We start from the raw sequence: 14,476 nt of genomic DNA, 5'->3' as shown, positions 1-14,476 counted from the left end.
TGGCTCTAACCCTAGGATCTTCCTTCCATCAGGGAAAAAATGGCACCTCATCTCTCCTTCGCCTCCCTGCCTCCTTTTCATCCCCACGTGGCCTCAGCCTTCCTTCTGCACTGTTCAGTTTCTGGTGAAAAGTAGTAGCAATCTGCCTTGAATCCAAATGGGAATAGTTAAGCTTGGCTCTGCAGGATGCTGTGGCTTTGTAGATCTGCAAAGGAAATGGGATCTGGAGAAGGAACAGTAATATATAATGCACCCATGATATACTTCAATATCCTTACCTCAGACCACAGATGTATCCAAAGAGTATTGCAGATATTTGCAGATCTTTTCTGTGTGGTCCTTACTGGAAATTGAGTTCACTTAGATCCACTAGTGTTGCATTGTTTGCCTTTCCTAGGTGACACCCATGTGAATTGATTTTTGGGACATGGTTAATGAATTTCACTGCTTTTATATAGTATCAAGCATCTGCTTAAGCTATGTGGCTTAAGAGTGCAGTAAATCAGAACATAGGAACTGTACTAGGTCAGGCCAATGGTCCACCATCCTGTTCCCATAGAGGTCAGCCAGATACTTCTGAGAAGCCTAGAAGATGTGCTTAGCAGCCTTTTAACTGGTCTGTGGAGACATGCTGTCTCTGATATTGGAGGGAATATCGGAGATGATCGTAACTAGTAGCCTTTAAGAGGCTTATCTTCCATGAATTTGTCTAATCTCCTTTAAAGCTGCTCAGATTGGTGGCTATCACTACATCTTGAAGCGAACTGTATAATTTAACTATGTGCCATGCACGCTAGCACTCACAGACAATTTTAGATTATGCTTTTAAGAAGTAGGTGCTGAACATTTTTAGCAGATAATCTGCTCGGAAGACCATTGCTTCATGTCTATTTCTTAAAGTTCTGTCTATTGAATATTGACTCTTTGGATTCCTGAGCTATAACACTGGAAACAGCATTAGAAAGCCTGCTAAACTCTGTTGGCACCCATTGAGAAGGGTGGACTTCTTTTTCAGGTTGGCTTATGTATTGGGTCTTGTGTCCTGTGAAGAAAGAAATTTTTCAGGGAGCAGAAAGCTACTAACCGCAGCTTCACTTGAGTGTGTGTGTGGGTACTATTTCAGGTCAATATTGATGTATTGCTGCTTCTCAGCTTTACAGAGGAACATGAAGGTGAAAGGCAGGACAGCAGTATAAGGATGAAGATTCTGGCCAGAACAGTGGAGGCATCTTTCTGAAATAATATGCAGCATTCTCATTTCACTAAACAGCCTGTCGAAAATCTAGTTCTGGTTTTGGTAGAAGGAAATATTGTCCCAAAGTAGCCTGGGAGAAAATATTGAAGATGAAACCACCTGTTGTGCATCTGAGTGTCGTCTTCCCCTCTTGTTTAAGGAGCTTTCTGTTGAAAGACAGAATGTGAGGCACAGACGTTGGCCTATTGCATCATGTTCCATATGGCCGCACAGTTCTGGGCTTTCCCATCTTGAAACGGTTGCCCAGAAGGCCTAGTTCACATGGGATCCTAGTGACCAGACTAAATCCACTGGAATAAAGGGGGCTCTAGATAAGTACTTCTCTGTTAGACTGTTAGGAGCAGCCATCAGTCAATTCATACATGACCAGCAGTGTCCTAAGTTGGATCACACATGCAGCGGAGTGGATGGACCCACACCCCTTCATTTTCATCTAGGGAATCCTTCAAAAACAGGTTTTCATCCAGCTGCTATCAGCAGTGGCACAGTGCGTTTTCTTAGCCCCTTATTTCACCTTCATGTATAGCTGAGGCTTTTGACAGTATTAGCTCAAGGAATTTTTCTAAATTGTTTTCAATTAAAAGTGAGAGAGATGAGTTGCATCGGGTGAGAGTTGTTACATAATATTTTGGAGGTCTGTGATTCTCCTTGCCTTTCTGTCTTGTGCACCAGCGGGGAAAACGCTCCAGATCTTCAACATTGAGATGAAAAGTAAAATGAAAGCACACACCATGGCTGAGGAAGTGATCTTTTGGAAATGGATCTCTGTGAATACAGTTGCCTTAGTGACGGAGACGGCAGTTTATCATTGGAGTATGGAAGGAGACTCTCTGCCCCAAAAGATGTTCGACAGACATGCCAGTCTTGCAGGCTGCCAGATCATCAACTATAGAACAGATGAAAATCAAAAGTGGTTACTCCTGATAGGAATCTCCGCCCAGGTAAGGAAAGTTGCATATTTACACCTTTGCAATATTCTGCATGTGAAAAGAATTAGATGACAAATGTATTGATCGCAGCTGAACACATGGTGAACTCATAGGCTGTGGTCCAGTCCCGCATCTGTTCTGTCAAATTAGTAGTTGGAATCTCTTAGGATAGGAGGCAGGGAAAGATGCTCCAAACAAATTAAGAATCTGAATGTTTGTGTTCCTGGTGCTAATGAAACGCTTAATCACTGTAATCATTGAGTGTCCAAATACTTGTTTTGCCAGCAAAATCGTGTAGTTGGTGCCATGCAGTTGTATTCAGTGGATCGCAAAGTTTCCCAGCCTATAGAGGGACATGCAGCAGCCTTCGCAGAGTTCAAAATCGAAGCCAATGCCAAGCCCTCCACTCTTTTCTGTTTTGCTGTACGAAGCCCTGCAGGAGGCAAGGTAAAAAACTTTTCGCCATTCTCTGTGCCGAAACGGGATGGATAAATGTTAGCATGGGTGAGGGTGAAGAAGTGAGACCAAAAACTCCCCAGTGAAACAAAGATTCTCAAAGCTTTTTGCAGTAAGAGCTGACACTAGTAAGTCCTTGTATGAAAAGTGAAGGGGGGGGGGGTTAAATATTTGGGGTGGAACGCCTGCTGGTGAGCCTGCATTTTTCCTTGTTTGCCAGAACACATCAGGGAAAGTAGCCATTTTAAATTGGCTTATCAAAGTTGCAGTAAATGTAAACCTCCTTGAGAGGTTTAAAATGGAAGACCGTATAGGAAAACTTTAAATAGATAAATAAATGTAACTTCATGTACATGTCACCTCCTGACAAATTCAGGCTATAGAACACACTCAGGCATTTTAACTGAACTATGTACAAATCCATACCGCAAGGTTGAGCAGTTGTCAATTCTGGGGAACATCTGATTTCGAGGAAGCTTTTCTGCTCCAAACTGAACAATGAAGGATCGTTTTCTGGTATGTTCCCAGCTGCATATAATTGAAGTGGGTCAGCCTGCTGCTGGAAACCAGCCTTTTGTCAAGAAAGCTGTTGATGTATTTTTCCCTCCTGAGGCCCAAACTGATTTCCCGGTAGCGATGCAGGTAAGGCATCGAGAGTGTTTTTTTTAAACTTTGGGTAAATTGGCAGGGCTGTACCTAAACGTGGCCACAGTACTGCATGGTCCGTATTAGCGATTGGTCCTGGGCAGTATGGAACCCAGAGTTCTCCAACGCACTGCACCGGTATGCAGACTTACTGAAACAATCGGCAGTTATACTGCATGCATGTAACGTGCATGCGATTGTAATGCTGCCAAGACCATTTGTGCAACACTTTTGCCTGCTGGCAAGCAGGCTAGACACTGGGAACGTTTTCAAACCCAGATCAGGACATGGCCCAGGGGTGAGGGGAGGTGGAGGCCTGGGTCCTTGGACACCTCACCCAGAGTGCAGCTTCTCCATCTTGGCTGAGTGTTGGCTCTGGCTTATCTGGTTACGTCTGCTTGTTCCAGAATACCAGCACTGGTGTTAATATTCACTTATGTTTAGTTGTAATCCAGAATTTCTGACCCAAATGGCTCCCAGAGCTGCTAACAGTAATGCCGATTAAAACCGAAATCTTCATGAAAACATAACATGAAAACTCGGCTGTTAAAATACAATTCAAAATATAGGGAAACATTTTTGAAACAAAGAACCCCCCCCACCAGGGTATGTGCCAAAGGGCATCTGAACAAAGTTGTGTTTAGTTGTTAGTGGAAGACAACAGAGTTTCATCTCTCAACTTCTCTCAACTCAAAAATAATTTTCAGAATACATTAAAAAAATCTCAGAATTATTCTTCTTGGTGCAAAGCTACTTTGGCCAGGGACAATAAGATAGTCTAATTCTTTGCATAGGCTGCTTTTGTCCCTGAAGAAGTTGTATGCGAGAAATTATTGGACATAATTATGTGCTGCAACAAATTCTTCAATAGATATGTCCTGGCACTGTTTTAGGTGTTGTACTTATTCATTGGACAGGTCACAGGCCACCCACTAGACTAATTGGACTGCTGATGTTGGTTTGTACATTCTTGATTCTATGTAGATGCATATTGTCTGTTCTTTTTTATTCAGGACAGAGCTAAGAATGAGCTTTCATTCCTCTTGACCAAATTGACACTGAGAACAAATATTTAGAGACCCAACTTTCTGAATGAATAACATTTTGGCTTGCCCTTAAGTGCATTAATTAACACTTAGGAAGTAATGCCGCATGAGTGGCTAAGAGTCATAGGTTTAGATTTTGGCTACACCATAAACATTTTCTCTTGCTTAAGAGTTTAATCATGTCCTTTTCATCAATGCCTGGTAGATTGGAACAAAGCATGGAGTTATCTATCTGATCACAAAATATGGATATATTCATATGTATGACCTGGAATCTGGAGTGTGCATCTACATGAACCGTATTAGTGCGGACACCATCTTTGTAACTGCACCTCATGAACCTACCTCGGGGATTATTGGAGTGAATAAAAAAGGACAGGTAAGAATGGTGCATGAAGTAGCTCAGCTGTACCTTAGCCATTTCCAACCTGACACTCTCAAAATATGTTGGGTTGCAATTAGCTCCCAGCCAGAATGTCCACTGGGGAAGGCTGCTCTAAATAAAGACTGACGTAGTTTGTTTGTTTGTTAGCAGGTTCTTACTGTAACTGTTTGTTTTTTCAATTTGGCAAGAATTTCTGGTGACTAAAGTTGGGCCCTGCTGTAATTCTTACAGGGGTCGGCTCATTGCTTCAGACTTGTGCAGAGAAAAGCAAAATAACCACCTGAGGTTCTCCATCATACATTCTTTAAACATCCTGTTCACAGTTTGTCATCACGGTGCCTCCATTCATGTCATGGCTGCTTTCTTTGTAACAAAGCTAACAATAAGAATGTCTTTCCATGAAGCTGCAGGATGGGAAATCCAGGACTGATAAAAGAAAGAACTACTCCACATAGTCTATAGTTAGATTATTTCTCTGCCACAAGAGGTAGCGATAGCCATCAATTTGGACTGCTTTGAAAGGGCACTTGACAAATTCATGCAAGGCTGTCACTGTTGTCAGTGAGTACTAATTGCCATGGCTGTATATGAACCCCAGAATCAGAGGCAGTCTATCTTACAGTGCCAGTTACTGGGGAACACACATGAAATGGTGGAATTGAGCATGTACCTCCCATTGACCCATAGACATCATAGATGCTGGCTGCTATGGAAAGAGGCTGCTGAACACAAATAGTAGATCTGATAATCTATGGAATGCGTTCCCCAGAGAGGTCCACCTGGCGCCGTCGTTATTTGTTTTTCAGCGCCAGGCGAAGACCTTTTTATTCAAACGTCATTTTAATTGCTAATATTATTTCCTTATTTTATTCTTTGGCCAGGGAGACTTATATTGTTAATTCGTTTTATATTTTTAATGTATTATATTTAAATGTTTTGTGAGCCGCCCCGAGGCTTCGGCGAGTGGGGCAGCATAGAAATTTTCTAAATAAATAAATACATACATACATACATACATACATACATACATACAGAAAGAAAGAAAGAAAGAAAGAAAGAAAGAAAGAAAGAAAGGATTTCTATGCCAGACTGAAAACACTGAAGCTGTTCCGATGAGGACAGGGCAGTTAAGGATGGAGGCTCCACCTTAAAAGTGCCTAAAATAGGACTAAAATGGTGGTTTTACTTTGTCCGGGATTTGAAGATATATCAAAATGTTGAGCTGTTCATCAGTACTCCATATTCGCAATGTGGAATGAATCCCTTCAGAGCACATCTGCTTTCCTCCATGCAATGCCATAGTTAAAATCACCCTATAGCACAGGCTGGAGCGTACGTAGTTCATCCCCTCACAGCATAGCATGCCTTGTCTTTATAGGTTCTGTCCGTGTGTGTGGAAGAAGATAACATTGTGAATTACGCCACCAACGTGCTGCAGAACCCTGATCTGGGCTTGCGCATGGCTATCCGCAGTAACTTGGCTGGAGCAGAAGAACTCTTTGCCAGAAAATTCAATACTCTCTTTGCACAGGGAAACTATGCTGAAGCAGCTAAAGTGGCAGCATCTGCCCCAAAGGTAAACATCTTTGAGGGGAGCCCTGGGGAGTGTGCCATGAGCATGGGTTAACTCAGTGAGCAGTCCGAAATTGTACTAATGTACTGCTCAGTTTTAGCACTGTTGGCCCTCTAGCAAGAACAGTTGCTAGAGAGGTTGCTTTGGGGTTTTTGAATGGCAAGATGGAATCTCCTTGAAGCAGGCTTTTTTTTAAATCCTGTGTCAACATTCAGGGAATCCTGCGGACTAGTGATACCATCCGGAAGTTCCAGAGTGTACCTGCTCAACCTGGTCAGGCGTCTCCCTTGCTACAGTACTTCGGTATCCTCCTTGATCAGGGCCAGCTCAACAAATTTGAGTCTCTGGAACTGTGCCGTCCCGTTCTCCAGCAAGGCCGTAAGCAGCTTCTGGAGAAATGGCTAAAAGAAGATAAGGTAAGCCGCTGCCATTTCAAATTGGTTACACCTTGGACTAAACAGTTGCTCAAACTAGTCTACCTATGCAGGCACAAGGAAAGGAAACTCTGGCAGCAAAACCTTTCTGCTGGCAACAGACATGCTGCTTTTACCCTGCCCTCCACATAGCTGAGAGGTCTGGCAGCTTCTTGCTTAAATTCTGCTGCTTCCTCCAGTATCTATATTGGGTTTGGTTGGTGTGCCTTTACATCCATATCATGCCACCAGAATCTCCTGGCTAAGAGTATGTCTTGGCAAGCATCTTGAGCCTCATTCCTACATTTATAATAAAGTTCTCTTCTTGAACAATGAGGAAAATTGCTGAGGTTCAAACAAGCCATCTCCTCCACCTGGGCAGTGACAGCCTCAGGGATAGGGGGACCTGGGGGAAGCACTGACAGGCAAATTGATAAGATAATGTCAGAAACGCTGATTTGATTGCAGTCCTCTGTCTCTCGCTAGCAAACCAGAGGCACCTTAACGCTTAGGTCTGTCTTGATTTTGCAGTGCTCTTTCTTTTTCAGCTGGAATGTTCTGAGGAGCTTGGAGACTTAGTAAAGACTGCAGACCCAACCCTTGCCCTCAGTGTTTATCTCCGTGCAAATGTGCCAAACAAAGTAATTCAGTGTTTTGCAGAAACCGGGCAATTCCAGAAAATTGTTCTTTACGCAAAAAAGGTAAATCTCTTCCCCTAAAAGTATGCGGTTGTGCAACACTTAACCTAGCAAAGCAGAAGCTTGAATGCAGAGTTACATTTTATCTTTCCTGAGATAAGGCAAGGCCTCAGAACTCTGGAGTGTATCTGATGTCTTTCAGACAACAGTTGCGTCTTGTTCCGTTTCAGTTGCTTAAATTATATATATCGCATTTGCCAGACTCTTCTGTTGCAGGCAGAACATGCAAAACTAGGCTCTGAAGATGTGTCCTGTAGGCAGATGGAGCTGTATTACACAAAAAGTCACAGTGAGCATAGATCTTCATCTAGTGACTAGAATGTTGGGGACCCAGGTCCCTACTAGGCCACAAAACACACTGAGTGACTTTGTGTCAGTCATTGACTCTCAGCCTAGCCTACCTCACAGGATTATTGTGAGGATAAGATTGAGAGGAGGAGGATTATGTAAGCCACCTTGATTTCCTTGAAGAAAAAAAAGTGGGCTATAAACAAAACATTTTTGGCTCAGACTTCCCAAGGGTATCTCACAACTGACATTAAAGCCATGCAAAATAAAAAGGGGCAAGGACATTTCAGCAGAATTATAAGTTATTTAAAGATTTAAAAGGCCTGGGCAGTAAATTAAGATGTCCTCGCTGCTCTTTTGGCCAGCATAAGATTCGGCACTGGTTTTGCTTCCCTGGGAAATGCATTCCATAGATATTTCTCACAATGAAAACCGTCCTTTCCTGCTTAGTATCTGGTGGATGGCAGGTTCATGTGGGATTATCTGACTGGTCCTTTAGAAAACCAGCTTCCACATTTTTTAGGGCTTCAAAGATTAAAACCAGTAATTGCATTGTGTTTGGAAATAGACTAGCAGCTTGGGAAATGGATGGCTTTGTTTAAAAAGGTTTGGCGATAAATGTGCTTTGCTCAGCAGCTATGTTTGATAGTGCTTAAAGTCTCCCAAGTAGTAGTACATAATCTAATCTGTATGTTACCAGTGAAAGAATAACAAAGGCTAATCAAGTTCATGTCCCATTTTATTATGAAGCAGGTACAAATCGGTCTTGAACAGGGTAGGGTGGTCTTGGCTGCACTCAGGTATGCCCAAGACCTGGCTGGTTTTGAAGTAGGACTACTTGCAAAAGTGCAAGAATGCTTCCTTTCTCGAGGACATGGAAGAAGGGGAGAACAGTCTGCTGATCAAATTCGCAGACGACACTAAAACTGGAGCAGTGGCCACAACTGAGGAGCAGGTACTTCAGATCCAAAAGGATCTGGACAGACTATGGAAGTGGGCAGGAGACAACAGGATGGCGTTCAATGGGGATAAGGGCAAGGTCTTGCACTTGGGGCATAGGAATAGGTGTCATAAGTACAGGTTAGGTGACAAGTGGCTGGAGAGCAGCACTTGTGAAAGGGACCTCGGAGTACTGGTTGACTGCAGGCTAAACATGAGTCAGCAGTGTGATGCAGTGGTCAAGAGGGCAAGCGCCACCCTTGGTTGCATAGCCAGAAGTGTGGCTTCTAGATCAAGAGAGGTATTACTACCACTCTACATGACTCTAGGGCGCCCGCAATTGGAGTATTGTGTTCAGTTTTGGGCCCCTCATTACAGAAAGGCTATAGCCAGGTTGGAGTCAGTGCAGCATAGGGCCACAAGGTTGGTGGCCGGTTTGCAGGGGATGCCATATGAGGCGAGACTGAGGGACCTGGGTCTCTTCAGCCTGGAGAAGAGAAGACTCCAAGGGGATCTGTTGGTGACATACAGGTATGTGAGGGGATGTCACATGGAGATGGGTAGAGACCTGTTCTCCCCTGCAGAGGAAGGCAGGACGTGCTTCAACGGAGCAAAGCTCAGGGAGCCAAGGTTCCATTTGGATGCCAGGAAGCACTTCCTGACAGTCAGGACCCCGAGGGTGTGGAATGGGCTTCCACGGGAGGTGGTTGAGGTGAGGGTGTTCAAGGATAGGCTGCACATGCATATGGTGGACATGTTGTGAGCGGAGCTGGCTGAAGCCGGGGGTCAGACTAGATGGACCGGGAGACCCCTTCTGACTCGCTCTGTTTCTATGCTTCTATGACTCTCCCAAGCACCCTTTGTTCAAGCAATCTAACTTCTCTAAAATGTATTTTTTAGGTTGGCTACACTCCAGATTGGATTTTCCTGTTGAGAAGTGTGATGCGAGTCAGTCCAGATCAGGGCCTTCAGTTTGCTCAGATGTTGGTACAAGATGAAGAGCCTCTAGCCAACATCAATCAGGTAAACAAAACTGGTTTGTTGCGATGTGCCAGTTCTAGGAGATAAGTTGAAACAGCAAGTTGCGAAAATCCTAGTATGGATAAATAGTGATTCGTCTTGTTTAATTACCAGTCCATGGTCTGTCTCACAGTTTCATAATCCAAGTAATTTGGATGGCTTTAAATTTTATTGGCAAAATTCTAGAATCAGTCACTTTCTAAAGAAAGTGTGGCTGTTCACAAAGCTATTCAGTGTAGTTGTGAAAGACAAATGTAAGACTCATTAAACAGTGAGTAGATGTGGACATAGACAACTCAGGTGTCCTGTTGAGAAATGCCATTGCTGTTTCTGACTCTTCTGGTAAAAAAAGGCCAGACTTCCAGAGGAAGGATAATGAACTGGGTAAGCTGATTTTGGAAGCATCCTCTTTTCTCTGAAAAATGGCGGTCTTTGATATGTGTTGTGCTCCATGACTTGAATTTTGGAAGCTTCCAAGAGCATTTAAATGCATATACAAATACATTATTCGGTTATGCAATAAGAAGCTGTGCATAACACAGTCTAATGTAGTGGGGAAATACCGATTTCAGATTTTTAAAAAATCTATCAAAAGCCTGCACATCTAGAATCGGCGCTGCAACAGCTCTTCAAGACAGCATAGACAGCAGCACTGTGGGAAATCCCAGCGTGTTTGTTTCCCCCAGTGGACGCACCACATGGCGAGGATGGTTTATGTGTCTGACAACCTGGTGGTGTCTCGTTTGCTACAGATTGTCGATGTGTTCATGGAGAACAGCTTAATTCAGCAGTGTACCTCCTTCTTGTTGGATGCCTTGAAAAACAATCGCCCGGCTGAAGGCCACCTGCAAACTCGTCTGCTTGAGATGAATCTCATTCATGCTCCACAGGTAATTTCACCCTCCTGGCAGTTTTACCAATGGCTGCTGCTCTTCCCCTCTTTTAAAGGGCAGCCTCGCTTCTGCTTAGCACAGCTAAAGCGCTGCGTGGCATTCTGCCTTTCTGCTTCCACGCAGGAGTTCAGCCGCGTGGGTTGCGAAAGTACTGAAAAGCCCCTGGTTTTCTGACTGTGCTGACTTTCTCTAGGTTGCAGATGCCATCCTGGGAAATCAGATGTTCACACACTACGATCGTGCCCATATTGCCCAGCTTTGCGAAAAGGCAGGCCTGTTGCAGCGGGCGCTGGAACACTACACCGACCTGTATGACATCAAGCGCGCCGTGGTCCATACCCATCTGCTGAATCCAGAGGTGAGATAAGATGCAGTCGAACTGAACATGTGTGTGCACCCAACAAGCTGGCTTTTGTGTTAACGTACGCAAGGTCTGCCTCGTAGTTTTGGTTTGGTAGCTTCGCACCAGAGACCCGTCGGTCCTTCCCTGTTCCGTTTTACAGTAACTGCTGGCCTCTCAAATGAGCCTGTGTGGTTAGAATCCAGGATTGGGAAGACGCGGGTTCAAATCCCCACTCAGGCTGCAGGAGGCCCCATGCGATAGGTCAGGCCACTGGTCCATCTAGCTCAGTGTCATTGACACTGGCTGGCCAGCGGCTGTTCAGGCAGGAATTTCCTGTGGCTCCTCTGGAGACATCAGGGATCAAACCTGCAGCTTTCTCATGAAGCTCACTGGTTGATCTTGGCCAGTCGTTGTCTCTTGACATCATAGGACAGACTTAGACTATCCCCCCCCCCCCCCCGAACGCCAAGGTCCACCAACCAGAAACAGGTATAAAAGGTAAACAATTTGAGTGAGAGGATTGTGGGCTTATCAATCCTGTTTTAAGTGCCAGAATTCAACCAAGCGCACATTTCTTCTACCGACAAATACCCTTCTGGTGACATCATGCTTCCTTTATTCTGGCTGTATAAATCAGGGCAGGTGGAATCATTTTGCTGCTGCTGGGGGAAAAAAGAGCCAAACATCCTTGCCATTCAACTGCAGCTCACCTAGAGAGTTACCAGTGGTTCTAGGTATAGGTGTCGATGTAGCCCGCCTGAGAACAAGTATTTGAAAATAAAATAGATCCAGGAGAACCTTTTGCTACATGGAGGAAGCTTGATCCCTGTAGCGTATTATCAAAATAGGAAACTGTCTTGAGACATCAAAAAGGTGAGTATGGAACCTGACGCACACTTGTACCAACCTCAGGGTGTTAGGCCTCCTAAAATTTTGGAGGAACTGTTTTGTATAACCTTTGCACAACTGTGAACCAGCTGTAATCCTCGCACTTATTTTCAAAGTGGCTCGTGAACTTCTTCGGCTCGCTGTCCGTGGAGGACTCCGTGGAGTGCCTGCGCGCTATGCTGTCTGCCAACATCCGACAGAACCTGCAGCTCTGCGTCCAAGTAGCATCTAAGTACCACGAGCAGCTGGGCACCCAGTCACTTGTGGAGCTCTTTGAATCCTTTAAAAGTTACGAAGGTAAGTCCAGCAAACCGAGTAGCAACGCTTGCTGTGACCTTCCTTGGCAAAGGACTGCAAAATGTCCGTTGGTAGAAGTGGGAGAGGCTGTGTGTTCTGCAGAAGCACTGAAAATGCGAAAAGCAGGTTCATTTTCAGACCCCACAGGCAAGCTTTCTGGCCTGTAGAATAGAGATGCCGACACTCTTTCAGACTGAAGACTAAATTCAGTCATGCAGATGCATTTGGAAGGCCATATTCTGGTGGTGGGCATGGCCCAAGGCAACAGGGTTAAGGGTGAAACACCAAAAATACCCTTATTTTACATTCAGCTTTTACTGGCAGTAGCAAAGCCCTATGGGGAGGCATTTTCCCTTCTAGGATGAGGGAGGAAACTACAAAAGAGAGGAAACAGCCAGGTGAAGGCCATGCTTCCTTCCCCTGGCCCTGTTTGAGCAATGCTAGAAGGCCAGATGGGTACCCCATGCAAGCCATGTTTGGCCCTCAGGCCTGGGGTTCTGCACCCCTTTCTGACTTGCATCTTACAAGGCCTGTAAACTGTCAAACTCTGGCTGGAATCATGGCTAGCAGAGTAAATGGCATTACTGGAAGATCAAGATGGCTCTAATGAGATCTGTAAAACTAAACCCTTATAAGGATTAATAATACCCAGGGTGGGGGAATCGAGCTGTTCTTAGATGCAGCTAAGTCATTTAATCAAGGGAATTGGTTGCGGCTGTGTGAGTTGCAGAAGCATTTTCGGCACTGGTCCTATTTTTATAGCATGGATTAAGGCCATATGCCCCACTCACATGTTGGCTAATGGGTTCTGTGCCATCAAAGGCGGTGGTTCTCTTAGAGCTTTAGTCTTGAAGCAGTTCTAGCTTGATGCTGCAGGAGCGCCTTTCCATTGAGCCAGTTGTGTAACGTGAAGGAAAACTCTTGTTCCAATACAGATGTGGGTGGGCCTGCCCCATCTCCTTACATGTCTGCCTGACTGTCTCTCTCTTTAGGACTGTTTTATTTCTTGGGGTCTATTGTGAACTTCAGCCAGGACCCAGATGTCCACTTTAAATATATCCAGGCAGCTTGCAAGACTGGCCAGATTAAAGAAGTAGAAAGGATCTGCCGGGAAAGCAACTGTTACAATCCAGAACGAGTGAAAAATTTCCTGAAGGTAAAACTAATTGCTGAGCTGTGATTTTTGGTTTTACTTAGAAGATTGGTATACCCTCCTTCGTGAAATTATAGCAAGGCGGGTCGCAAAGTGGTACCTTCCACATGGTCATCAGTTCTGTTAGCTGGGAGCACGGGGGTGCATCTACCAAGTTGGTGGGATTGGCGTCTTAAATGCTGTTGCGTCTTGCTTGCTGTTTGGGCTCGCCCATGCAAAGCGTGTTGGAAGGTGGCTTCTGGGAAAGGTGAGGCATAAGGATGGGTGGGGTAGGAGTAGACTGGGAAGCGTGTGTGGATATCGGGAGGCTTTGGCTTCCCCACAGCCAGACTTTTGTGCACCCCCGCCCTTGGGTGAGTCAAACTATTGTTGTTGCATGTACTTTGATACTAGTTAACACCAAATCGGTGAAGGAAGATGTATTTTTCCCTCTATCAGGTAATAAAGAGATGGGTAGGTAACAGACTAGGAAGCAGAAGAACCTGTGACACAGGACTGTTGCTCTGCAGTGAAGTGCAAGGGGTTAAACAAAATGTGGCTTCCTTTTGTAGCGTGCAGAGAGGAAGGCAGATTCATCCTAGCACTCAGAGGGGGTGCCATGGGGTGAAGGGAAGCCAGGGCAACGAGACAGAGGGAAGAGGGCATTTTTGCTCCTTCAGAGGAGAAAAGGAGCTTGTGTCTCCTCTCTGTTTCTACTTCTGCTCTTTAAAAAGAAGGAATCATAATAACACCCCCTCCCACCCTTTTACAGTGAAGAGGGTGACACCACCATATTCTGTTTGTAAAATAAGTAAATGGTGATCCTTGGATCTCAAATGCTGCCTGTTTCCTAGCAGTTTAATTCACCTTGTTTTGAGAGAAATAGGTGTTTTTTTGCTCTGCGTGAATGCAGAGGAATTCTGTGCTTTCCAGAAACTACTCCACTCATGTGTTTACTGTATTATGCACTATTCTATGAATGTTGGGTTGGCGGGAAGGAGGAAATTACTCTCAAGTTGTGTTCTGAACTGGACTGCTTGTATTGTATTCCTTCTGGCTATGAAAGTACCTGGTTTCTATCTCTCCTCTTTTCCCACTTCTGCAGGAAGCTAAGCTCACAGACCAACTTCCCCTCATAATTGTCTGCGATAGATTTGACTTTGTTCATGACCTGGTTCTCTACCTGTACCGTAACAACCTACAGAAATACATTGAAATCTATGTTCAAAAGGTAAAGTACAAATCCCTGTGAGCTTTGCTAAAAGCTGCCAGGATG

The 14,476-nt window shown here is 44.7% G+C and overlaps 1 protein-coding gene across 4 annotated transcripts in view; it reads left to right on the top strand.

Moving 5' to 3' along the window:
- CLTCL1 (clathrin heavy chain like 1) overlaps positions 1-14,476 on the top strand; it is a 44,230-nt gene that overhangs the window by 10,682 nt on the left and 19,072 nt on the right. For all 4 annotated transcript variants that reach the window (XM_044440683.1, XM_044440685.1, XM_044440682.1 and 1 more), the window contains exons 3-15: positions 1,928-2,196; positions 2,470-2,631; positions 3,169-3,282; positions 4,537-4,710; positions 6,095-6,292; positions 6,505-6,705; positions 7,251-7,403; positions 9,528-9,650; positions 10,400-10,537; positions 10,734-10,898; positions 11,888-12,068; positions 13,061-13,224; positions 14,306-14,431. In XM_044440683.1, the coding sequence (XP_044296618.1) occupies positions 1,928-2,196; positions 2,470-2,631; positions 3,169-3,282; positions 4,537-4,710; positions 6,095-6,292; positions 6,505-6,705; positions 7,251-7,403; positions 9,528-9,650; positions 10,400-10,537; positions 10,734-10,898; positions 11,888-12,068; positions 13,061-13,224; positions 14,306-14,431 (2,168 nt within the window). The remainder of the gene's footprint in view (positions 1-1,927; positions 2,197-2,469; positions 2,632-3,168; positions 3,283-4,536; positions 4,711-6,094; positions 6,293-6,504; positions 6,706-7,250; positions 7,404-9,527; positions 9,651-10,399; positions 10,538-10,733; positions 10,899-11,887; positions 12,069-13,060; positions 13,225-14,305; positions 14,432-14,476) is intronic.

This window comes from Varanus komodoensis, unplaced genomic scaffold (assembly GCF_004798865.1).
Source record: "Varanus komodoensis strain SLA01 unplaced genomic scaffold, ASM479886v1 scaffold38, whole genome shotgun sequence".
Classification (NCBI taxonomy): Eukaryota; Metazoa; Chordata; class Lepidosauria; order Squamata; family Varanidae; genus Varanus; species Varanus komodoensis.
Note: the sequence above shows the minus strand (reverse complement) of the source record. Positions and strands in the feature narration are given on the sequence as shown.